This window comes from Drechmeria coniospora, chromosome 01 (assembly GCF_001625195.1).
Source record: "Drechmeria coniospora strain ARSEF 6962 chromosome 01, whole genome shotgun sequence".
NCBI classification, from domain to species: domain Eukaryota; kingdom Fungi; phylum Ascomycota; class Sordariomycetes; order Hypocreales; family Ophiocordycipitaceae; genus Drechmeria; species Drechmeria coniospora.
Window position 1 is genome coordinate 7,778,839 of NC_054389.1, and position 26,043 is coordinate 7,804,881.

General features: G+C 48.3%; 7 protein-coding genes across 7 annotated transcripts; 4 read left to right on the plus strand and 3 right to left on the minus strand.

The window, feature by feature from the left end:
* Positions 1 to 4,100: 4,100 nt before the first annotated feature.
* Positions 4,101 to 6,023, plus strand: DCS_02034 (uncharacterized protein; the record flags this gene model as incomplete). Its single annotated transcript, XM_040799364.1, has 5 exons — positions 4,101 to 4,120; positions 4,166 to 4,258; positions 4,322 to 4,481; positions 4,544 to 5,858; positions 6,016 to 6,023. The coding sequence occupies 5 exons, from the start codon at positions 4,101 to 4,103 to the stop codon at positions 6,021 to 6,023; spliced, it is 1,596 nt and encodes a 531-aa protein (XP_040660247.1).
* A 4,312-nt stretch (positions 6,024 to 10,335) lies between these two features.
* On the plus strand, positions 10,336 to 10,650 carry DCS_02035 (uncharacterized protein; the record flags this gene model as incomplete). The annotated part of the gene is made up of 2 exons (XM_040799365.1): positions 10,336 to 10,436; positions 10,488 to 10,650. The coding sequence occupies 2 exons, from the start codon at positions 10,336 to 10,338 to the stop codon at positions 10,648 to 10,650; spliced, it is 264 nt and encodes an 87-aa protein (XP_040660248.1).
* Positions 10,651 to 11,019: 369 nt separating this feature from the next.
* On the plus strand, positions 11,020 to 12,954 carry DCS_02036 (uncharacterized protein; the record flags this gene model as incomplete). Its single annotated transcript, XM_040799366.1, has 2 exons — positions 11,020 to 11,348; positions 11,496 to 12,954. The coding sequence occupies 2 exons, from the start codon at positions 11,020 to 11,022 to the stop codon at positions 12,952 to 12,954; spliced, it is 1,788 nt and encodes a 595-aa protein (XP_040660249.1).
* Positions 12,955 to 14,199: 1,245 nt separating this feature from the next.
* On the plus strand, positions 14,200 to 16,087 carry DCS_02037 (uncharacterized protein; the record flags this gene model as incomplete). The annotated part of the gene is made up of 4 exons (XM_040799367.1): positions 14,200 to 14,441; positions 14,568 to 14,726; positions 14,851 to 14,855; positions 14,916 to 16,087. The coding sequence occupies 4 exons, from the start codon at positions 14,200 to 14,202 to the stop codon at positions 16,085 to 16,087; spliced, it is 1,578 nt and encodes a 525-aa protein (XP_040660250.1).
* Positions 16,088 to 17,478: 1,391 nt separating this feature from the next.
* On the minus strand, positions 17,479 to 18,111 carry DCS_02038 (uncharacterized protein; the record flags this gene model as incomplete). Its single annotated transcript, XM_040799368.1, has 2 exons — positions 17,479 to 17,977; positions 18,059 to 18,111. The coding sequence occupies 2 exons, from the start codon at positions 18,109 to 18,111 to the stop codon at positions 17,479 to 17,481; spliced, it is 552 nt and encodes a 183-aa protein (XP_040660251.1).
* Positions 18,112 to 20,661: 2,550 nt separating this feature from the next.
* DCS_02039 (uncharacterized protein) lies at positions 20,662 to 21,456 on the minus strand (the record flags this gene model as incomplete). The annotated part of the gene is made up of 1 exon (XM_040799369.1): positions 20,662 to 21,456. The coding sequence occupies one exon, from the start codon at positions 21,454 to 21,456 to the stop codon at positions 20,662 to 20,664; it is 795 nt and encodes a 264-aa protein (XP_040660252.1).
* Positions 21,457 to 22,167: 711 nt separating this feature from the next.
* On the minus strand, positions 22,168 to 22,977 carry DCS_02040 (uncharacterized protein; the record flags this gene model as incomplete). The annotated part of the gene is made up of 1 exon (XM_040799370.1): positions 22,168 to 22,977. One exon carries the CDS (start codon positions 22,975 to 22,977, stop codon positions 22,168 to 22,170), a length of 810 nt encoding a protein of 269 aa, XP_040660253.1.
* Between the last annotated feature and the right edge of the window lie 3,066 nt (positions 22,978 to 26,043).

A 26,043-nucleotide genomic window follows, 5' to 3' on the forward strand; every position in this document is an offset into this window, starting at 1 on the left:
AACCTTATTTTATTGGTACGATCGTGTAAGTTGGGTCAAATCCACCTTTGTAACAAATTCCGAGAAGTTGAATATGGCCCCTAGCTTCTTAGCGGTACATGCTGGCTTTATTTCTTGCGTTGTACTGTATTGAATGGTGAAGCTGTCCTGCTTGTAAACAATGATTTCCTTTGAATGGCCCTGCATTTGAAACTAGCGTTGCAGTAATTATATGCAGAGGGGTGGCGAAACTGTCGATTCATCATGTATCTTTCATCCTTCTTGTAGTAGTATCGTTACAATGGGGATCAATTCCTTCGATCGGTCGGATGTTAATGCGCCAACGTATTTGTAACATATTGAGCGGGCACAGCAGACACCTGCTAGTATTGGTTAGAAACAACAACACGATGAAGGTCAATATACCGATTTCTGACTCACCTATCGAAAGTTGGTTCGTCAGTAATGTGTGTGTTAGCCGACCTGAATGTCGTGAGATGTTTAAAGCAAAGAACCTTCGAAGAAAGCTAGGCAGCCTGGTGTTTTAAGGAGTAAGAGTTAAGCAAGATCCCGTATGTATGGTGGCTAATTGAGCCGAGAAAAAATCAGTAAATACTTTATGAGCATGCGTTGACTATATGGCTAAAATGCGATCCCAACCTCCCTCTACCGACTATCGACAAGCCAAATGTCATGGAGGTTGAGTCGACGAATTACTGCCGCATCGCATTCGTTGATAGGACAACACAATGAAGAGAATTGTAACGAGGTCAGCATGGTGATAGCATTGTGTCGTCTATTCGATATGGAAATGGAAGATAGGCAAGGGTATTACGTGCCAAAGGATAACTTCCAAGGAATGTCTCTAATACCTGTTCCAATATTGTAGTCAGGGTAGACGTCTAGAATACGCTCAGGAATCGCGTAGCTACTTTCTTGAAGTATATTAATACTGAGTGGACCGATTTGTTACATTTTTATTAGAGCCGATCAAGCAACCGTCGCCGTACACTTGCTAAGATGGTTTTAGCTGATGCATTACGATACCGCTCAATGAACAGCACTTAAAGCGATGTACGTGTAAAGGTACATATTATTTGGCCGACTCTGCGTACGCACGGCTGCCCTACCTTGGCTTACACTCCCCTTAGACAGCAGGTATTACCAGTACATGTATTAGGTGCAACCTGTTACAAGATTTCTCAACCTCCACCGATATAGAGAGGATATTTTGTTAGAGAGACGGCGAAGTGTTTGAAGGGGACATGACCTTGCTACGTTGTCGAGTCCTCCTGCCATCCATACTCAACTTAACGCCCGTTACCGTATATACCGTAGACCTTGACCTTGTAGAACAAACCTGGCATTCAATATCGATATGCTAGCACAAAATGGATACGGGAACTTGAATGTGTCGTAAATTGTGTTATGCTAGGGAACCATTGCTACGGCCATTTGGGCGTTCGTGCAGGCAACCGATGGACGTCGTAGCGATAAGAAGCATCAAATACCTTTCTTTATATTTCCAACTATCCCAAGCATGGTTCTGAAAGACTTGACCTAAAACAATTCTTATAAAGTGCGCGCATTCAACCTTTGGAACGGTGATCTCGATTGTGCCAACAAACTCGACAAACGAGTTGCAGTTGATTAGGCCTTTGTTGTGCAGGCTCGGATGTGCATATCGACTGCCCTTTCGCCAGAAAGCGCGCAGTACGCCTATAAACAATAAGCTGCTTGGCACAGTGGGCCAATGCAAAAAGGTACAGCTTGGCACAGCAATAGACATTGATCTAGTGCCACATTTTGTCGTGCACTTTAGACGATGAATCGATTCTTATCTCGACTTGGTATATTAACGCCTCGAGTTCCCATACTTATTAAGTATTTACGCTATTATAGCGGACAGTCGTTTTAGCCCGTAAACGTAATTTTGCCCGTGGTAGGCTTGGTGCTCCTGCTCTACACCGTCTGCTTCCCCGCCTATGCTGCATTCCTTCCGGCTCAACCTTGCACATGTGCTACCATTAGTAATTGTGCCGAATTTGAAGATGCTGTGGCGCTGGTGTCGCCAACTACTGCTCCATTCGGAATACTTGATTGCCTAATGAGGGCGGCCCCTTGTCGCTGCCAGATCAATCGCTATGGAGTCGCCGTCTCTCAAGGCCGAAAGATCACCTTTCGAGACGCTCGAAAGGCGAACTATTGCCAATGCCGACCGTTTATCACCTTGCTTTTGGCACAACAATGATAAACGAAGTCGACCACATATCCTCCGGTCTACTCGTTTAGACGCTTCGAAAAAATCATTGTCGAGCTCCCGTCGTCGCTTTGAAGCGGCAAACTGGTAGTTCGTTTGCATCTCAAACGTAGCGTAGTTCGCGGCACTCGCCATCACCATGACCATTGAATTGTTGATAACCCAGGATCATTGAGCATCTTACTCAACTTGGCGCCGCGCCCGTTCCAGCCACGTCGAACCCAATTTTCCATCGCAGCTACTACCAAAACGAATCGGCAAACTTTGACGCCCCAGACGCAGCCACCCTCCGAATTACCCCATCGTATCACTGGTTGTCAAGAGAGAATACCAGTGCCAGTCAGGTGACATTTGAGCATGGAAAGAACATTGATCGTTCGCATACGTCGCGTTGCAGCCACTTACGTACGATTTTGCCACCAAGTACACCGTGCATGCGTTCCAGTTACTTATAAAGTTAGCCCAGCAGCAATACAGCGGCCTCGGCACTCGTCTGTCTTTCTGCAGTGTTAATGATCGTACAGTGTCATACTGCAGGGCATGTTTGAAATGACAGAGAGTCAAAGTGACTACGCTATCGTTGCGTAGCCATCGAATTATCAACCCCCATTAGCTCCGGCGCATAGTCGAGAGAAAGAAGGGTGGAAGCCGAGCAGTTTTTGTATGAGCAAGCAAGATCAACGGGCGCACAATGAACGGTTATACCTGACAGCTGGGAGAGTAACGAAATCCGTGCCGAGACTAGTGCAGCCACCATCTCTGTCTTCGCTTTTTCCGGCCTGCTAGTGATGAGGCGGCGTGCGTAGAGTGCGTTGCAGAGTCCAGGTAATTATTACTGTGTACTCTGTAAGTACACACAAAAGCATAATGTGGCTTCCAAATTTGCTGGAATATCCTTAGCTTGGTTGCTGATAAGCCTCTGAATGTTCTTGCCTTTGTGAAAAGCGGCTAGAGCGAGTTGTTGTGAGGTTAGGAACCGTTGTGGGTGAATACGAGTACGACTAAATTACGGGCTTCACATGACGACGGGCCTACGTGGTAAGTACTTGCTGTAGAGTATACACGTACCGTGCAAAGCGCTTTGTACAGGATTAATTACTCCCTATTCGTTTAGAAAATGCTCGGGACTTTTGCACCATACACGCAAGTTCATGTGCATGTGTGGCGTATAACGTAGGATATGAATATGGGTACTGCAACGGAACGTGGTACTTCGTCGTTCACTTCCCTTGTAGTCCATACAATCAATATTGATTAATCCTCAAAACGATAGGATTTTGAGCTCTATCATGACATCGAGGAGACGAAAGTACTGAAGTACTTGTATCGTTATGCAGGGCCGCTATATATGTAATAGTTCTAGTGCCGAATCACTGGGACTAAAGAGAGTTCTACTCCGCATTCGCCTACCTCATAGGAGTCTAAAGCGTCACTAGTATCCACCACTGTCGCGGATGGCCATGGACTTGGCCATCGTCTGAACCAGCACCCAACTTTAGCTTTGTTTTAAGTCAGATGGCCATCTGCAACAGGATGCCACTTCTGGGTACCAGATGGCATTGCTACCCAGCGCATGAATCTCCAGGCCCCGATTTAAGTTTGGTGTGACCTGTCATATCCTCCCAGCTCTGTAAGGGATGCCAGGTTGGTAGAGAGAAGAAAAGTACCTGAAGGAACAAGTTATACTGTCTAGAATGGAAGTGTAGTAGGCGCAGCTCTGCAAGCTTTCCACTGCCAGCTAGCTTTTCCGCGATAGAGCGGACAAGCTTGCATGTCACCTATTTAATATTAGCCATCCGAGCTTATCTGTGAATAATTTTGTGCGCAGGCAAGCATGCGCAGATCGTCCTAATATTTCAACATGAGGTCTGCACCAGTACAGTATCTTATAGCGTCCTGTTTATATTTTGCTACTTTTTCTGTCAGCAGCGACGCCGGTGATAATGGACTAGTAGTGGTCGAGTACCAGCCAGTGGAGCATGTCTGTTCCGGAAGCTCAGTACTAGAAACCATAACGAGGTAAATATCCAGGCGAAGAGGACGATGAGTGGGTGAAAAGCAGGTCACTGATGCCTACCGCAGAACATACACGACGACCATAAGTCAGCCTCCAGATATCAGCAAGAGTGCTGAGGCCTTGGACGGGTCAAGCACAGCGAAGCCCGACAAAGGTGAGCCTGACGGCATTGTCATCGAAGTACGAGCTGGTTCTCTGACCACCTTTTGGCGGGCTCAGGTGATGGTACTCCAGCGACAGACGATGGACAGATACCATCTGAAAGTGCACCTACATCAGAACCACAGGTTTATCTGACTAAATCCGAGCAATGCACTGGCACTGAGACAGTCGTTATTACCCTGACCATTGAACCGAGTGGCACAGCTCCTGGTACCATCGTTGTTCAGACACCCTCAGGATACATACCCGTATCTTCGGCAGAACCGACAGGATACGTAACAAAATCTGAGCAATGTACTGGTACGGAGACAGTGGTCGTGACATTGACTCTTGCACCAAGTGGTACAGCAGCTGGTACCATTATTGTTCAGACACCCTCAGGATACGTACCGACACCGTCATCGGAACCAACGGGATATCTGACAAAGCACGAGCAGTGCGATTGCAAAGTTGTTACGACGCTGACTTTTACACCAAGTGGCACAGATCCCGGCACTATCCTTGTTCAGACACCCTCGGGATACATACTCGAATCCACATCAGAACGAACTGGGTATATAACTAAATCCGAGCCCGGGGAGGGCATGTCTGTAACCACTCGGACGATTGCGCCGAGTGGTACGCTTCCCGGCACCATTCTTATCCAGACTACAACAGGTTACATACCCTTGCCCACACTGGGACCAATTGAATATCTGACGGCGTCCGAACCATGCCCTGGAACTTTTCCAACTACGCAGACTATTGCACCGAGCGGTACAGTTCCCGGCACTATCCTTGTCCAGACTCCCTCGGGATACATACCTTCATCAGACACATCAGCAGGGACCGTTCCGTCTAGCGATCCGACCCCAGGGACTGTCAAGACTTCTCCTGCATATATATCGTTGACGCAGCCATGGGCTGGTATCATTTTGACCACCGAAACAGTTGCGCCCGTTGGAACTAATCCGGGGACCATCCTAGTCAAGACGCCTACAGAATATATTACTACGTCAGAGGGTTGGACTGGTACCGTCATATCGACGCGGACAGTTCTTCCGAGTGGCACTGTTCCCGGTACAATTATTGTTGAAACCCCTTCAGGATATGTGGCTTCGATAATACCATGGACCGGAACATCTCTTACCACAACCACTATCCAGCCAACCGGAACAGCCAAGGGTACTATTATCATCAGAACACCTACAATTTATGTGACAACAACAGCTCCATGGAGTGGTACCATCGTTACAACAAGAACCGTGCCACCCACCGGAACAAACCCTGGCTTCATCATTGTTGAAACACCAACAGTCCCAAAAGAGACATCATCAAGTGATACATCCGCTCTTGGAACATCTAAAGAAGCTCCAGGTGGATTGATTTCAGCAATAACGACCTATGGTCCCACAGCAGGCACATCCACAATTGGCCCACCTGCCGGATGTACAACAAACTGTATGTCGACTATAATCATAACAGTAGCTCCTACTGGAGGCATAATCACCATATCGACGTATGGTCCAACTGCAGGCACATCCACCATCTTTCCAGAATCTGGGTGCACAACGAACTGCTATACGACTGTTGTTGTACCAGCAGCTTTTAGTGGTAGTGCATTAACTGTAACATCTACTGGGCCTACACCGGGCACGTCAACAATACCGCCGCCTGCTGGGTGTACAACGGATTGCATGACCACTATTGTTGTTATGGTAACTGCAGGGCCTGTTACAATTACAACATATGGTCCAACGGCAGGTACTTCAACTATTGGCCCACCTGCCGGATGTACAACAAACTGCATGTCGACCATAATTATAACAGTAGCTCCTACTGGAGGCATAATCACTATATCGACGTATGGTCCAACTGCTGGCACATCCACCATCTTTCCAGAATCTGGGTGTACAACGAATTGCTATACGACTGTTGTTGTACCAGCTGCTTCCAGTGGAAGTATATTAACTATAACAACTACTGGGCCTACACCGGGCACGTCAACAATACCGCCGCCTGCTGGATGTACTACGGATTGCACGACGACTATTGTTGTTACGGTAACTGCAGGGCCTTCCACGATTTCAACATATGGTCCAACTGCAGGTACCTCGACGATTGGCCCACCTCCTGGATGTACAACAAACTGTATGTCGACTATAATAATTACAGTAGCTCTTACTGGAGGCATAATAACGATATCGACGAATGGTCCAACGGCAGGCACATCCACCATCTTTCCAGAATCTGGGTGCACAACGAACTGCTATACGACTGTTGTTGTACCAGATGCTTCCAGTGGAAGTATCTTAACTATAACAACCACTGGGCCTACGCCGGGCACGTCAGCAATACCGCCACCTGCTGGATGTACTACGGATTGCATGACGACCATTGTTGTTACGGTAATTGCAGGGCCTTCCACGATTACAACGTATGGCCCAACAGCCGGCACCTCGACGCTTGACCCACCTGCCGGATGTACAACAAACTGCATTTCGACCATAATTATAACAGTAGCTCCAACTGGAGGCATTATAACAATATCGACATATGGTCCAACTGCGGGAACATCCACTATCTTTCCAGAATCTGGGTGCACAACGAATTGCTATACGACTGTTGTTGTACCAGCTGCTTCTAGTGGAAGTATCTTAACTATAACAACTACCGGGCCTACACCGGGCACGTCGACAATACCACCACCTGCTGGATGTACTAAGGATTGCATGACAACTATTGTCGTTACGGTAACTGCAGGGCCTTCCACGATTACCACGTATGGTCCAACTGCAGGTACCTCGACGATTGACCCACCTCCTGGATGTACAACAAACTGTATGTCGACTATAATAATTACAGTTGCTCCTACTGGAGGCATAATAACGATATCGACGAATGGGCCAACGGCAGGCACATCCACCATCTTTCCAGAATCTGGGTGCACAACGAATTGCTATACGACTGTTGTTGTACCAGCTGCTTCCAGTGGAAGTATACTAACTACAACAACTACTGGGCCTACACCGGGCACGTCGACAATTCCGCCTCCTGCTGGATGTACTACGGATTGCATGACAACTATTGTCGTTACAGTAACTGCAGTGGCCACTACAATTACTACAAGTGGTCCAACAGCTGGCACCTCTACAATTCTACCCCCCGTAGGATGTACTGAGGATTGCATAGTAACTATTATTGTTACCACAGGTCCTAGTAGTGGATCTTCCACGATTACTACGTATGGTCCAACTGCAGGCACTTCCACGATTGGCCCACCTGCAGGATGTACAACGAATTGTATGTCTACCATAGTAATAACAGTAGCTCCAACTGGAGGGATAATAACAATATCAACATCTGGTCCTACCGCCGGTACATCAACGATTCTGCCATCGTCGGGATGCACAAAAGATTGTTATACGACTATTATTGTTCCAATAGACCCTAGCAGTACTGTAGTAACTATAACAACAGTTGGCCCTACACCAGGAACTTCAACTATACAGCCACCTGCCGGATGTACCTCGAATTGCATGACAACTGTCATTGTTACGGTAACTGCAATAGCCACTACAATTACAACAAGTGGTCCAGCAGCTGGCACCTCTACAATTCTACCACCCGCAGGATGTACTGAGGATTGCATAGTAACTATTATTGTCACTGCAGGCCCCAGTAGTGGACCATCGACTTATACAACGTATGGTCCTACTGCAGGCACATCAACGATTCTACCACCCGCTGGATGCACGACAAATTGTATCACATCTATTATAGTTACAATGGGTCCAAGTGGTGGAGTTTTAACAATAACAACAGTCGGACCTACAGCAGGCACTTCAACAATCCCACCACCTGCTGGATGTACTACGGATTGCATAACTACAATTATTGTTACTACAACTGCGGCGCCTTCTACAATTACAATCTATGGCTCAACAGCAGGCACTTCTACAATCGGACCCTCTCCCGGATGTACAGTGGACTGCATGTCTACAATCATAATAACGGTGGCTCCTACTGGAGGCATAATAACGATTTCAACATATGGCCCTACTGCGGGCACATCAACGATCTTGCCACCTTCTGGATGCACTACGAATTGTGTTACGACTGTTATTGTTCCAGTAGCTTCTAGTGGTAGTGTTTCAACTATAACTACGATGGGTCCGACGGCCGGTACCTCCACAGTCTTACCACCCGACGGCTGCACAGCGAATTGCATAACGAAAGTAATTATTACCGTAACAACAAGTGCTACCATGGTGACAACGTACGGCCCGACAGCTGGGACAACGACAATACTCCCCCCTACAGGATGTACAGCGAACTGTCAAGCAACTATTATTGTTACAGTTGCCCCAAGCAACGGTATGTTAACTAAAACGACATTTGGCCCAACACCGGGAACATCGACGATACCACCACCAGCTGGCTGTACGAAGGATTGCATAACAACCATTATTATCACAATAACTGCAGGAGCTACTACAATCACAACACAAGGTCCAACAGCAGGTACTTCAACTATCCCGCCAGATCCTGGATGTACTGGGAGTTGCATGTCAACTGTAATCATAACTGCAGCACCAAGTGGTGAGGTTTCAACATCAACAACGTATGGTCCAACGGCGGGAACAGAAACCATCCCTCCGTCCGTTGGGTGTACTACGAATTGCCATACAATAATTATTGTTACAGTAGCTCCGAGTGGCGGCAGCTTGACCATTACCAAAACCGGCCCTTCCCCAGGAACATCAACAATCCCACCAACCCCTGGATGCACAACAGACTGCATAACAACTATTATTGTTACCGTGACTGCAGGAGCTACTACAATTACAACATCTGGCCCAACGGAAGGTACATCGACGATCCCACCTGATCCTGCATGTACTCAGAATTGCATAGCGACTGTTATTGTAACTGCGGCGCCAAGCGGTAGCGTGGTTACTTCAACAACACTTGGTCCTACTCCAGGAACTTCCACAATTCGACCTCCAACTGGATGCACAACAGGATGTACTACAACTGTTATGATCACTATTACTGCTAGTTCAACAACGCTTACGACTACTGGCCCAACCCCGGGTACATCGACAATTTCTCCATCAGCTGGATGCACAATTGATTGCATAATAACCATAATAGTAATAACGCCTCCTACTCCAGGTGTAACAACAATTACAACGCTTGGACCTTCAGCGGGTACATCTACAATTTTACCACCGACTGGATGTACAACAGAATGTACTACGACTATAATTCTTACTATTACTGCTAGATCGACGGCACTTACTACTACCGGCCCAACCCCCGGCACATCGACAATCTCTCCTCCAGTCGGATGCACTATTGATTGCATCGTAACTATAATAGTTACAGCCGCTCCAACGCCAGGTGTAACAACAATTACTACGCTAGGTCCTACTCCAGGCTCATCTACAATCTTACCGCCTACTGGGTGCACAACGCAATGTACTACGACCATCATGGTGACAATAACGGCTACATCAACAACAATTACAACTACGGGCCCAACCCCAGGAACATCAACAATTTCACCTCCAGCTGGATGTACAATAAATTGTATGGTAACTATTATCATAACTGCAACTCCAACACCAGGCATCACTACAATTACTACTTTGGGTCCTACTCCAGGAACATCTACAATTTTACCCTCTAGTGGATGCACAACGCAATGTACTACAACCATTATGGTTGTCATCACTGCTACATTGACAACCATAACAACTACGGGTCCAACTCCAGGCACATCGACAATTTCTCCTCCAGCTGGATGTACCATTGACTGCATAGTAACTATAATAGTTACAGCCGTTCCTACTCCTGGAGTAACGACAGTTACTACTCTAGGTCCTACTCCGGGTACATCTACAATCCTGCCACCGACTGGATGCACAACACAATGTACTACGACTATCATGGTTACGATAACGGCTACATCGACAACAATTACAACTACAGGTCCAACCCCGGGAACATCCACAGTCTCTCCTCCAGCTGGATGTACAATTGACTGCATCGTAACAATAATAGTTACAACCGTTCCTACTCCAGGCGTTACTACCATTACTACTCTAGGTCCGTCTCCGGGCACCTCTACAATTTTACCCCCTACTGGATGTACAACACAATGTACAACTACAATCATGGTCACCATAACGGCTTCATCAACAACAATGACTACTACGGGCCCAACCCCGGGCACATCAACAATTAGCCCTCCAGCTGGATGTACCATGGATTGCATGGTAACTATTATAGTTACAACCGCTCCTACTCCAGGCGTTACTACAATTACTACTCTGGGTCCAACTCCAGGTACATCTACAATTTACCCTCCTACCGGATGTACAACACAATGTACTACTACAATAATGGTCACCATAACCGCAACATCAACAACAATAACCACCACAGGCCCAACCCCGGGCACATCAACAATTTCTCCGCCATCTGGATGCACAAGGGACTGTATTGTAACTATTATAGTAACTACAGCTCCGACACCTGGCGTTACAACGATTACTACTCTTGGACCCACTCCGGGTACATCTAAAATTTTACCTCCCACTGGATGCACAACGCAATGTACCACGACAATTATGGTCACCATAACGGCTACATCAACAACAATATCCACTTCTGGCCCAACCCCGGGCACATCTACGATATCTCCACCAGCCGGATGTACAACGGACTGTATTGTGACTGTTATAGTGACTGCAACTCCAACACCAGGCTTTACAACAATTACGACGATGGGTCCTACTCCAGGTACATCTACAATTCTACCACCTACTGGATGCACAACACAATGTACGACTACTATTGTGGTTACTATAACGGCTTCATCGATAACGATAAAGACTACGGGTCCAACCCCAGGCACATCGACAATTTCTCCACCAGCTGGATGTACAATTGACTGTATCGTAACCATAATAGTAACTACAACTCCAACACCTGGAATAACAACAATTACTACACTGGGTACTAGTCCAGGTACATCTACAATTTTGCCTCCTACTGGGTGTACAACACAATGTACTACTACAATACTAGTCACAATTACAGCTACAACGACAACGGTAACAACTACGGGCCAAACCCCAGGAACATCAACAATTTCTCCGCCGGCTGGATGTACAATGGACTGTATAGTAACCATAATAGTAACTACAACTCCAACACCTGGAGTAACAACACTTACTACGCTGGGTCCTACTCCAGGGACATCCACAATTTTACCTTCTACTGGATGTACGACACAATGTACTACGACTGTCATGGTCACCGTAACGGCTACATCAACAACAATAACAACTACAGGCCCAACACCGGGCACCTCGACAATCTCTCCACCATCTGGATGTACAATGGATTGTACTGTAACTATTATAGTAACAACTCTTCCTACTCCAGGAGTAACAACACTTACGACGCTAGGTCCCACACCAGGTACATCTACAATTTTACCACCTACTGGATGTACTACGCAATGTACTACGACTATTATGGTCACCATAACAGCTGCATCAACAACGATAACAACCACGGGGCCAACCCCAGGAACGTCAACAATTTCCCCGCCAGCTGGATGTACAATAGATTGTACAGTAACCATAATAGTGACTACAACTCCAACACCTGGAGTAACAACAATCACGACGCTAGGACCCACTCCAGGTACATCTACAATTCTACCACCTACTGGATGTACCACACAATGTACGACGACTATTATGGTCACCACAACGGCTACATCAACAACAATAACAACTCCGGGTCCAACCCCAGGAACATCGACAATTTCCCCGCCAGCTGGATGTACAGTAGACTGTGTAGTCACCATAGTAGTGACTACAACTCCAACACCGGGAGTCACGACAACTACTACTCTGGGTCCCACTCCGGGTACATCGACAGTTCTACCACCAGCAGGCTGCACGACACAATGTACTACGACTGTAATAGTTACTATTACTCCAACGGTAACTACTATTACCACCCCTGGTCCGACTCCAGGTACATCAACAATTCCGCCCTCATCTGGGTGTACTATGGACTGTACGATGACTGTAGTCGTAACAACGGTCCCTATTCCGGGAATAACAACAATTACGACGCTTGGTCCTACTCCAGGTACATCTACAATACTACCCCCTACGGGATGTACAACACAATGTACTACGACTGTTATGGTCACCACAACGGCTGCATCTACAACAATAACAACTACTGGCCCAACCTCAGGCACCTCGACAATCTCTCCACCATCTGGATGTACAATGGATTGTACTGTGACTATAATAGTTACAACGCTTCCTACTCCAGGGGTGACAACAATTACCACGCTTGGTCCCACTCCGGGCACGTCGACAGTTCTACCACCGGCAGGCTGTACAACGCAATGTACTACGACTATCATAGTTACTATCACTCCAGCTGTAACTACCATTACCACCCCTGGTCCTACTCCTGGGACATCGACAATTCCGCCCTCGCCTGGGTGCACAATTGACTGTACAATGACTGTAATTGTTACAACTGTTCCTATTCCAAACATAATAACCATTACAACCACTGGCCCTACTCCGGGTACAACAACGGTTCCACCCTCAGCAGGTTGCACAGCGCAGTGTACTACGACTGTAATAGTTACAATCACTCCAGTCATAACTACTATTACCACCCCTGGTCCTACTCCAGGTACATCGACAATATTGCCCCCATCTGGGTGCACAACGGACTGCACCACAACTATAGTTGTAACAACAGTTCCTATTCCGGGAATAACAACAGTTACTACACTTGGTCCTACTCCGGGCACGTCGACAGTTCTACCACCGGCAGGCTGTACAACGCAATGTACTACGACTGTCATAGTTACTATTACTCCAGCTGTAACTACTATTACCACCCCTGGTCCTACTCCAGGGACATCGACGATTCCGCCCTCGTCTGGGTGTACAATTGACTGTACAATGACTGTAATTGTTACAACTGTTCCTATTCCAAACATAATAACCATTACAACCACTGGCCCTACTCCGGGTACAACAACGGTTCCACCGCCAGTAGGCTGCACGTCGCAGTGTACCACGACTGTAATAGTTACAATCACTCCAGCAATAACTACTATTACCACTCCTGGTCCTACTCCGGGTACATCGACAATATTGCCCCCATCTGGGTGCACAACGGACTGCACCACAACTATAGTTGTTACAACAGTTCCTATTCCGGGAATAACAACAGTTACTACACTTGGTCCTACGCCTGGTACCTCAACGATTCCGCCACCAGCGGGCTGCACAACGCAATGTACTACGACTGTCATAGTTACCATTACACCAGCAGTAACTACTATTACCACCCCTGGTCCTACTCCAGGGACATCGACGATTCCGCCCTCGTCTGGGTGCACAATTGACTGTACAATGACTGTAATTGTTACAACTGTTCCTATTCCAAACATTATAACCATTACAACCACTGGCCCTACTCCGGGTACAACAACGGTTCCACCGCCAGCAGGCTGCACGTCGCAGTGTACCACGACTGTAATAGTTACCATTACACCAGCTGTGACTACTATTACTACCCCTGGTCCTACTCCAGGTACATCAACAATACTACCTCCCTCTAGTTGCACAACGGATTGCACTACAACTATAGTTGTTACAACAGTTCCTGTTCCGGGAATAACTACCATTACAACTCTTGGTCCAACACCAGGTACAACAACAATTCCGCCACCAGCAAGATGCTTCACGGGTTGTACAACAACTGTAATTGTTACAATAACCCCTGCGGCAACAACAGTAACTACCCTTGGTCCTTCTCCGGGTACATCGACGATCCCACCTCCTTCTGGGTGCACATCGGATTGCACAATGTCTGTAATTATCACCACGGTGCCAAGTCCTGGGATCACAACAATTACAACTCTTGGGCCTACGCCGGGTACTTCGACGATCCCCCCTACCGCAGGATGTCTCACGGACTGTACAACGACCGTAATCATTACCATAACCCCAGCTGCAACAACAGTAACCACCCTTGGTCCTTCTCCGGGTACATCGACGATCTCACCACCTCCTGGGTGCACATCTGATTGCACGGTGTCTGTAGTCGTTACAACAGTGCCAAGCCCTGGGATCACAACAATCACAACTCTTGGGCCTACGCCGGGAACGTCGACGATCCCCCCTACCGCAGGATGCTTAACGGACTGCACAACGACTATAATCATCACCATAACCCCAGCGGCAACAACATTGACCACGCTTGGTCCTTCTCCGGGTACAACGACGATCTTACCACCTCCTGGGTGCACAACGGATTGCACGTTGTCTGTGATCGTCACGACAGTTCCTGTTCCGGGAATAATAACAATTACAATTCTTGGTCCCAGTCCTGGTACGTCGACGGTCCCGCCTTCGGCAGGATGTTTCACGGACTGCACAACGACAGTAATAGTCACAACAACTCGCGGGGCCAGCGCAACAACGCGAACAACCGAGGGTCCGACCGAAGGCACAACGACGATTCCACCACCTACGGATTGTACGACGAAGTGCGTAACTAGTATCGTCATTACGACAACCCCGAAATGTACACTCAAACCGACCACTTTCCGGCTCGCTGCCACGGTGACCGCTGGCGCTCAAACCACTTGGGTTGTGCCAGCCTGCGCCACTGAAATGCAAATCGCCATTGCCGGTGGCGGTGGTGGGAACGCCTACTTTGACGTCGGTGGAACCATGCGAACAGGTGTAGGGGGCTTGATTCGGGGATCAATTCCTGTGTCACCAGGACAAGTCATCAGGGCCATCGCAGGCGGCAAGGGAACTGGTCCAAATGGCGGAACGAGTGCGTATGGAAGGGGCGGAAACGGCATCCCCGAAACCCATTATTTGACTGGATGGGCCGGTGGAGGCGGCGGTGCATCCGCCATATACCTTGACGGCGTCCTGCTAGCAGTCGCTGGCGGTGGAGGGGGTGACCGATATGCTGGCGGTACCTATTTCCCCAACCTTGACTGGGTTTCAATTCCTGGCTATTTGTCAGGAACCTCGACCCATACGTTCAAATACACGGGACACTGGATATCAAATGATGAACAGTTGATCACTGGATACCAGACATCCTGCGTTGAAATGGAGGCCAAGGGAACCGCGAACTGGTGGGAATTGGATGACCAGATGACTCCAGGCGGGTTTTATTTCGTTGCCCAGGGAGGATATCCTGGTATGAATGGGCAACCCGGTGCCGGTGGTAAGACCTTCATTAGGCGATCCTTCATGGTGCCCTACGCGAAGTATACCTTTGGTAACCCAGGGAATGGAAACAATGGAGGGGATGGGGTAAAAGCACCTGGAACCTGGTACCAGAGAAACACAAAGGTCACGTTCAGCGGAGGTTCAGGTGGTGGCGGTGGCGGATACGGCGGTGGAGGCAGTGGAAGCACGCTCTGGTACACCTACACGAACACGGATCCAGCGTATGCGTCCATAAACAATATGGGGTCGGTAATCGGACTCGGAGGGGGCGGCGGTGGGAATTTTCGTTCCCCCAAACTCTCAACCTCTTCTGCAACCTTGGAACAACCTGGAATGTTTGCAGGAACGGCGAATGTAACATTTACGTAATTGGTTTCTCGGGTGTTGCTGTATTGTAAGATTTTGATGGTGGAGCACATAGTGTACTGATATAGAGAAGTTGAAATTAACAGCTGAACGATCTTCAATGTCGATCGACTAACGCTTGGCCGTAACGTGACTGGTTATCAAGTTATCTAGATGTAATGCTATTAGTATAGCTAGAGGACTCCGGGAATCCGATTTCCTTGTTCGGCTTCTTACAGCCGATGCTGGTACTGGTGTGTCAACTACCAGGCATCACCTATCAACAAGATGTTCCCTTCTTGGAGCATAGATAAGACTGATTTCAATCCTTGTCTTGTTAAAATGGGTGGGAATCGTATCCCCTATATATACTCCTAGCTAGTTGCTGGAAGGCAAGCTATCCAACCTTATTCTATAGGTACGATCGTATAAGGCGGGTCAAATCCTCCCCTGATCGGTCGAACCTACAGTGGGGGGCAAAATGTACTTGCCCACCTTCAAGCAACCATTTTCTATTAGGTTAGAAGATTAGACTAGGAATGTGGTCTCTGAAGGTGGTGTACATTGGTGGCTCTAACATGGCTGCAACCTTATCAAGGTACTTGCCTTGCGTTACTTCCACCCAACATCACCTCCACCGGATTACTGCTCGACGCCGTCTCAGCTGGCGTCAACCAGAATACACCAACGCTCACGCCTGCTTCACCGAGTTCAGCACGTGGGTAGCATTGCTTTCAATGGTACCCGTAGAACTTTGGCCACTGCCACATCAACCTTGCGAATATACTATGTGACGACGAGGTTCATATCAGATTGGCCAACTTTCAGGGCTGCTGCATTGACGATAGATGCGGTTCCATAATGGGCACCATACTCGCTAAGCCATACTGACACTACTCACTCTCCACGAGAATCGATGGTTTCGAGGCCAACCGGATAAGGCACACTCTGCCCTAGGCTCAATCATTTATTTCATCATTACTGGTGACACTGAGGCGAAGCTCATCTCCGATATCATCGGAGGAGAACAGGATTGGAACGAGAAGGGGCCGGCTGGATTTGCGAATACTGAAGGCCTTTAGCTTCCAAATCTACCTCTGCATTCGTCTGATGCAATGTCCAAATTGCCTAAAATTCCATTTCACTGGTCCTTCACAGCTTCGTGAATTTTTATCGGCATATGCTGGGTCGTTCGGAGCCATTTGAGCCCTCCATTGTGGTACTTGGGGTAAATGCGGTCAGGCGTTATGATGATTATGCTTGAAATCCCTCTATGTGTCATGAACCGTCTTGCTTGAATGAAGCTTGGGCGATCCGGAGTGGCGCGATCGCTGGCAAGCAGTACTCTAGGCCTATGTAAGTCAAGCAATGGCGGCGTCGGGTGAGTTATTATACCCAGAGAGGGAGAAACGAGACTACCAAAATCCCGCACGGAGGCCACGGTGGTGGCCGTTCAGAGGGACGTTCAGTAGTGGCCATTCTTTCGCTGGCTTCTCACGGTGAAATGGTGGTTGAAAACGATTTGATTCGATTCTGGGTTCCCCAACAACAAACAAGTAGATTACAAGTAGATTTGAATCAAATCGGCCTCTAGCCAAATGACAAGTGACTTTCTGGATGTGTGTCCGTGACTTTCTGGATGTGTGTCCGTATCCAATATCTGGAGCATCCCAGAGATCTTGGTCATCTGGCCAATCCGGCTTCTCGTTCTGTTTCATGGTAGAATCTGGCTTCTCAGGCGCATGAGTTGCTTCCTTGAATTCCAGCGTACCAGGATCCTCGACATAGCCGTGGCAGGCGACATAAGTCTCGCGACCCAAGTGGTTATGAGTCTTATAGCTGAATGTAACGTAGTCACCTCTGGGATCCTTCTGGCGTCTCCCATTGATGGTCGTGGTTGAGTGAACTTCGCTCCTGCAGTCAGTCAGTAATTGTGGCACACGTCCTGAACAACAAAGACATCCAAGTTCGGGGGTTTCATTGCGAGAGACGTACATAAATGCCTGACACAGGCATTCGCTATCGACCTCCGTCGTCCGTCCATACATGTTGTCGGGCCCCGGCTCGCTCCGAGTCGCTTGTCGATGCAACCTCATCCCAAGTTTCCCGCCAATCGTAGAAAAACCTGCCGAAAGGCTTTCGAATGGACCAATGGACCAATTATGGCCTCTATCATGACATGAATCGTATTGGTTGGCGCTATCATCCCTGGCCATCGAAGTTTCCAGTGCACACCTGATCAGTGTGTTGGGAGCATTGGGCGGCTACGGTCAAGTACCATTATTACCACCATTACCACGATTGCCACCATGGACGGCATTATTACAGTACTTTGTACATATTGCTCGCAATGGGCGCTTCGGCTTATTGATCATAATACTTCCCACCGTACTCGAAGCTCCAACCACTGGCTTTCGTCATCTCAACTTCTATCCAATAGGCAGCCGATCATTGTTGTTCACCCATGGCCCACAAGAAAATGCCACTGCAACGATGACGTTGGCATCAAACTCTCAGCATCATGTCCTCAGCTATCAGGAACATTTGCACCTCCCAGAACAGTCCCGAGTTTTATGCAGCACCAAAAAAAGGTTCTCCCATGTGATGCGGATGACTGCTCGGCTACTACGCCAGGGAATTATGCGGCGCGCGGCAACGCCGATGGTTTGCTCGTCGAGCCCCTTTGTTCCTCTGCAGGTGCGATTCAGCATCCTCCAAGCATATTTCTCAACCATGTCTGCATTACCAACCGACTACAGATACATCGATGGCATAGAGAATCTCGGCGACTACCGACCAGGCGGCTATCACCCGATTGACATCGGTAACCAACTCAACAATCGATATCGAGTAATACACAGGCTCGGCTACAGTACCTTCTCCACCGCTTGGCTGGCTGTCGACGAGTGGTCATCAAAATGCATAGCTATTAAAGTCAGTACTACGGACGCAAATTGCGCCGAGGTTGATTTTCTGTACTATTGTACGCATTGCGCTGCAAGTTACAGCAACTCGGAAAAGGTCCCGTCGTTGATTTCTGTCGTGCATGACCACTTCGACCTTGACGGCCCTAATGGCATTCACCCGTGCCCCGTAACGATTCCGGTACGCTGCAGCTTACGGGATACAATGGAGGCATATGGCAGCTCCTTGTTTTAGCTTCGAGTTGCCAGGTCTCTTGCTGTACAGCTAGTCGTTGCTGTAACCCTCGTCCACTTATAAGGTTACGCCCATGGAGGTAAGTACTGTCGTCTTAACGCAACGGCTCTACTAACGTGGACTTAAGGTTTGCATCTCGGTAATGTTCTCTTGCAAATTCCCTTATCTCTCGACTACTTGTCCGTCGAGGAACTGTACGCACGATATAGGGAGCCGCGCCAAGAGGTAGTAGTTCGTCTCGCTACCGAGGCGTTTCCTTGCGGGTATTCCCTCCTACGCAGCACCTTCGGTATGGTTGGGTATTATACCAAGCCACTTACTTCTACCGAGTAAGGCGAAATTGACACTTGGCGACTTCGGGGTTGCCTTCCGCCCAGACGTTAATTCTCGATATAAGTTATATGCTCCCTTGGTTCTCCGCCCTCCCGAAGTATTGTTCGAGCCACTTACGCCTCGTATGCTAAAATTTGATGTGTAGAGCTTGGGTTGTATAATATTTGAGCTCCTCGCTTATAGGTCGCTTATTAACGGGTTCTATGCCCCTTAGGACGATATTACAGTGCAGTAAGTAGAACTGCAGGGTGTACCGCTAACCGACTGGTGGAGAAAGTACGAGAAGTAACCGAAGTAGTACGATAAAGCAGGCAACGCGTTGAGCCCTACGTCTAACATTTAGTCGTATAAATGACGGTTTGAGCAGGAGGTGCAGTACCCGCAGCAATACCGGGATATATAATTGATCGACAATAACGAACGGGATGCGCTGCTTAAGCTCCTTGGGTAGATGCTTGCATAGAAGCCCAGCGACCGACCGGATATGACAAAGGTTCTACGACTCGTCACAACGGTCCCGGCAGTCACAGCAGCGGCCCGGCGCATGTACCTGCCGGGAATCAAGCAACGTCGAGTATAAATTTCAAAAGACTTTCTTGGCTTCCTATACGCCGTTTTTGCAAATGCCGGTCAGTAAATGCGAGCGTACAATGTACATTTACGCTGTCGACAAGTGTGCTTGCACTGCACTTTGGCACAGTGCACGTACTGCTGCACGTGCTGCAAGACGGTGCAAACTGTATATGTGCGCATCAGGACCTAGTATACGGGATACTGACGTACACTGACTAGATCAGCACCTACCGGATACCTGCTAGAAAGGTACTGCTACCTGTACTCGCAGTGCTTGTGCCATACTGTCGCCAAGGACACATACAAATGCTTCATTGTTTACGGCAAGAAAGACCATATTGGTAACTAGTGCCTACACTGTACGCTTGTGCCCGCGCACCGTATGACCCTGTTCTTTTACCCTCACTGTACCCTCTGACATGTAATTGCTTCCCTCCTCTCCATTGCAAACTTGCATCCATCATGTCGTCATAACAGGTGTATGGTAAGCAAGGACAAATGTATCAGACACCCCTGCCCCTGAAACCAACCCATTATGTTAAAGGCGTCGTTGCGTCTACGCAGCTGCCCTCGGCAAACTCGGCCATAGCTTCGTTTAGGCGGTGATAAATAAAGCGCATATGCCACTTGGTATCTTTCTGCTTTTCATCGTCCGAAGCCGCTATCGTGTACCCGCTGAGCGTGTGGAATTGGTCTCGGATGGCTTGAAGAAGACGCTGCATGTTGGAACAATTACCGTACTTTTCGACCATCGGCTTCATGGGCTTGACATATCTATTCATGTTGAATGCAAGCGAGTGGTACGCAGTGCCGAGAGAGGCCAAAAGAGGCTTCGTTTTATGCCCAGCCTCATCGTCGACAGTTTCCTTCAGACCCTCGGCCCCGGCTTTCAGACGCGATTCAACTTTGCTGGTTGTTGTCATAATACTGTCCATGGAGAGATTGGGCTGCCTGATGTTCCAATTAAAGTTTTTGATTGCCTTTTTGATAGTCGCAATTTCGGATTCGACAGATTTTCGCGCTTTATATTCGGTTCCATCCTCATTCTCGTCCACGATCGGCATGTCGTCCTCGCCGCCTTGAGGTGCCGTCTCGGTCGACACTTTGCCTTTCGGCAGCTGCTGCTCAAGAGTCGTGGACATGGTGTTTTCGCCTGAGGGTGCTCCCCCGATGGATATTTCGCCTCCAGATGGATGTTGCTCGAGAACGGTGCCGCTTTCGTGCACGACCTGCACGTCGCTTGCGGATGCTTCCTCGGTTGCACGGCGACGATGCATCATGCCTGCCGAAGCAAGAGTGGCAAAGACAAGAGCGTTTGTGTACTTCATGATCAAGGGTGATGCGTCGTGCAGTCGAGCCGTATTGTATTGCGGTGCTGTGTTGTGATGCTGAAGCGGTGCTGTGCAGACCGTGGGAATGGATTGAGCATGGCTTGCAGTAATACTTATAGCATTGATATTAGGCCATTGCTATATGACTGATTGCTGGGGAACCGTGCCGACTTGACTGCTCCGCCCTCGTTCCACATGCCACCATTTTTGCAGTAGACAAACGACAAAAAAAAGGGAGGCCACAGGAAATGTGGATTATCTGGGTACTGCGGAGTATAGATTTCGACCAAGTTTATACAAGCAACGACGATAGATCAGAAATGGTAATAAAGTGGACAATTGCCAACTGCTCTGTTTGGCAAGCCTTTCCGCTGGCCACAGCCGTTCCGCAGCCATTATCATGGTGCGTATACCGTACACAAACGTGGCCAAATCGACTCGCCCTCTTGCTGTGAGCCGGACGGCATTGCATCAAGAACTTGCGGCCTAAACAGGCGTCAACTTATCAACGACCCGACCATCCAGAGGTGGACCTATTCGGCCTCGTTTCTCCTTGCATCTATTCCCCACCCTCAGGCCACAAGGGTTCTCTCGGTACAAGGATACTTGATATCATACTCCGTACTCTTACCCATATTATTGTCATTACCAAGTGCCAAGGCACGCAAGAACAACCGTAGACAGACACCCTTACCCCCCGCCAACCCATCATGGCAGAGCCTTTGTCCGCTTTACGCAGCGTCCCTCGGAAAACTCGGCAACAGCATCGTTAAGGTACTGCGGAAGCGAGACGTCTTGTTGCTCTTGTGCCAAAGACGCTGCTATGTACTTGCTTACCCGAAGCAGTCGGGCTTGGATGCTTTGAATGGTTGTTTCCATCTGCAAACACCTGCCGTACTGTTCAACTGTCGGTCTCCATGGCACAACATAGTCGCGAATGCTGCTTTCGAGCATGAGGCAGTCAGAGGCAAAAGCGCGGTAAAGCTTTATTATCTCCTTTGGCTCGCCAGCTATTATCTCCTTTGGCTCGCCAGCTATTATCTCCCCAGCTACCGTTTTCAGCAGAGCATTGGCGCGGGTTTCTAGACGCGATTCAAACTGGCCCGTTGTCGTTATTATAAGGTGGAAACGCAGACTAGGGCTCATTATAGTCGAATTGAAGCGTTGAATTTCAATTCGAATCGCCGTAATTCGTGACCGAATGCTTGGTGCATCCGGCGGAAGCAGGGTGCCGCTTTCATCCACTGTCGCAATTTCGCGCTGGCTTGCCGGTTCGACGAATATTATTTCGCGGCCAGGTTCATCCGGCGGAAGCAGGGTGCCACTTTCATCCACCACCATTTCGGGCTGGGGTGCTGCCTTGACGGATATTTCGCTGCCAGCTTTGTGGAGCGGGAGACGGGTACCACTTTCGTCCACTTCCAGCATTTTATTGCTTCCAGATGCTTCCTCATGCCGACGATGGATGGCGTCTGCGGATGCGAGAGTGGTAAAAAGAAGAGCGTTTGTGAACTTCATGATGGATCGTGTGCGATGCAGCTGAGCCCTGTTGCGTTGTAAGTGTAGAAGCTGTGCTGTACGCGAGGTCCGTGGGAATCGATGGAGCGTGGCTCACGATACTTATACTTGTACGTCACCGTAGTCAAACGACGTAGAACGGCCTGCGGGGGAACCGTGTCGTCTTTGTGCTCGGCCCAGGTACCATATGGCTAACTGAGCGACGACTATAATATAGGGATAGTACAGTAGGTGGGCAATGAGCGACTGCTCTGCTCTCGTTGCATTCGCCAGAGCGGAAATCCATCTCGTCATACTGGCTGCGGCCGTTCCATGTTTGTCGTGGACGTGCAGGGCCGTTGGCGTAAGAGTATCCGCCGAGCCCAAACCTGCTCCCTGTTAGAGCGCTGTATACCGGCACGTACAGCGTATACATACCTATCCCTACGTCCCTCTACGACGTAGTGGAAGCTTATCGGCAGGATGCGCAGTCGGTCACGACCATAACAAACATATGCCTGCATGCGCAGCACCCCAACAAAATTGTAGACGGAGCGATTTAGCCTGTCACCTGCTACTAGTGTCTCTCCGGTAAGTGTATCATGACAAAACATTTGGAATTCGCTGGCAAGGGTTTCATGATTCTTGTACGCAGTTGGAATTATAGCTGGTGCAGATATGTTGGTGATATACGAAGCTGTTTTTATTGTGAAGGGTGCGGCACTGGCCGGCGTGGCGATAAATGTGCATGCAAACTTGTTGTCGACATTCCTATTTCTCAACTGGCGATTACAAGATTCGCTGGCAACATTACTAGTATTTGGAAACGCCGCACATAGGCCAGCAGGAAGAATGGATGTAAAAGCAACCATTGCGAAACTGTACACAGAGTACCACGTGTCTACGTGGGCCACAATTGTTAAGGTCCGGCTTGCCAGTGGGCTTGACTTACCTTAAAAGATATATACCCACGACCTAACCTTGTCGCTTGCACTGCATGTTATGGTCAGTGGTTTGGCTCTCAGTCTGTCTTCCCTCTACAGTAGAGTCAAGGAAGGCCATTAAGAGCTTAGGCTGGCTTCCAATCAGTTCGACGCTTAGACTCTGGCTAAGCCCAGGTGGAACCCAAGAATAAAGACAGGCGCAATGCGGTGCTTAGTTGCCTGCCGTAATTATTGCCAACAAGACAAGGATAGGCAGCGGACTAAATCCCAGCGGGTGGATGGCGTAGAAAAAGGTCGACTCTGGAAATTTTCATTCGCAAGCCAGGCCCCAATACTACAAAGTCTTGTCCAACAGCAGTCGGGCTTGTCTCGGCCAACTGACGCGATATTTCTTGGACAGTACACCACTATATATACAGAGTGTATAGTATTACCCCTGGTTACAGAAATTGTACTTGGTTTCCATTAGGCAGTAAATGGACAGTGGCCCTGGGAGTGTCAATGGTCAACTGGCAGGCAAGCCCTGAAGCATCATTATATGGGCCTCTCATTTGTGGACAAACGGCACCGTACAGTCCATAGAAACGAGTTACAGGAAACGATCAGCGACAGACAAGAGCCAGATATTAGGTTACGTTTGCGGTTGTCTGACCTATTGCAGCGTTTCTTTTGTGCCTAGATTTAGGGCCTGCGGAAGGGCTTAACAAGCTCTTCACTACAAGAGTCGCAATGAGACATTTGGTATGTCATGAGCCCATGCAGGAATTGCCTTGAGGAGATAGCGACCTGAAAATTCTTTTAGGGCCGAGATAACCCACTTACTGTCTCTTGTCGAATATTGGTACTCTTAGGACCCGCCGTCCACTAAGCTGCCTCTCGGGGCTGCATTCTCAAAGGTCACAAATCCAAACAATGGCGCATTGGCTAGGAGCTGTACTGTAAATGGCTCAATTAACCGTACCACGCCCACTTATTAGCGACTTGGATCCCTTGCACTACCGTAAGGTATTGGTGCAATGGATCCGAGTCGGTAATAAGTAGGGCAGAGTACGGTTAGTGCATTTAGACGAAGCGGATTTACGTAACCATTTCACAGGACGCTTCCTACTTATACTAATCGATCCTGCTCACTTCTAGACCTTATGGGCCCTGGAACTTCATGCTGTATTGTCTATTTCGTATTGAGTTGCCAAGTCGACAAATTGATAAGCAACTAATGCTGCAGCTCGATCTTCCTGCAATAGTGGAGATGTTTCGGTTCCTTTCGTCGGCCACAATAGCACTTCAGCCGCGCATCTTCGTGGTTGAACTTTTTGTGGTACTTAGCAAAGTCCCTATCGTGGGTTCTTGCTGCGAGCAGATGATGGAGCAAGTCCGAGGAAGGGTCTGACTGCTGAAGGGATCTGAAGGGTGCTTGATCTCACCACGCTTTTGCGCCCATTTCACGCCTCTGCGCCCAATTCCCGCGTTGTGCCCTTCGTCTCACGTTCTGTGCGTTAATGCACCATCACCATCGAATATTTCTTAGGCTAGTACTAGTACTATACGGTATGATAGCCCAGAGGCTCTCTATCAAAGATGTGTTACATCAAAAGAAGCTTGGTATAAGACGCAGCCAAATAGTCGTCTAATGACTAACCAAAAGTATCGTAAGGCAATGGGGCTACAGTTACGATATAATAAAGCTGTATATAATTGGTGTCTTGACTGTAAGTATATGACTAAGCGTTGTACGACTCTAACAGGCTCAAGAGAATGGACCAAAGAAGAGATGATAGCATATTTGGATTGGGAAGATTCTGAGAATAATCGTCTTGATGCCCAGGTAGCCGAGGAGATTATTGTACAACCCTTTTCAAGTAGACGAGGAATGGGCGAGCTTTGGAGGGCTTGCAAGAAAGATACTAAGGAGCAGCAGGCGTTTTATTCAGCTAAATAATTATCGAATGTATGTATTTATATTTTATTGTATAGTTATTGTACTCCGTAAAGGTAATAATAATATTGTATAAGTAATGCGTTTTATTGTACGCGCGACGCGTTAAGTAAGTAGTAAATGATGCTTAAATAATATTATTGTAATGTTACTTAGATGCACGGGTACCCGTGCGCCTATTGGATCCCGGTCGCACGGTTTCGATTA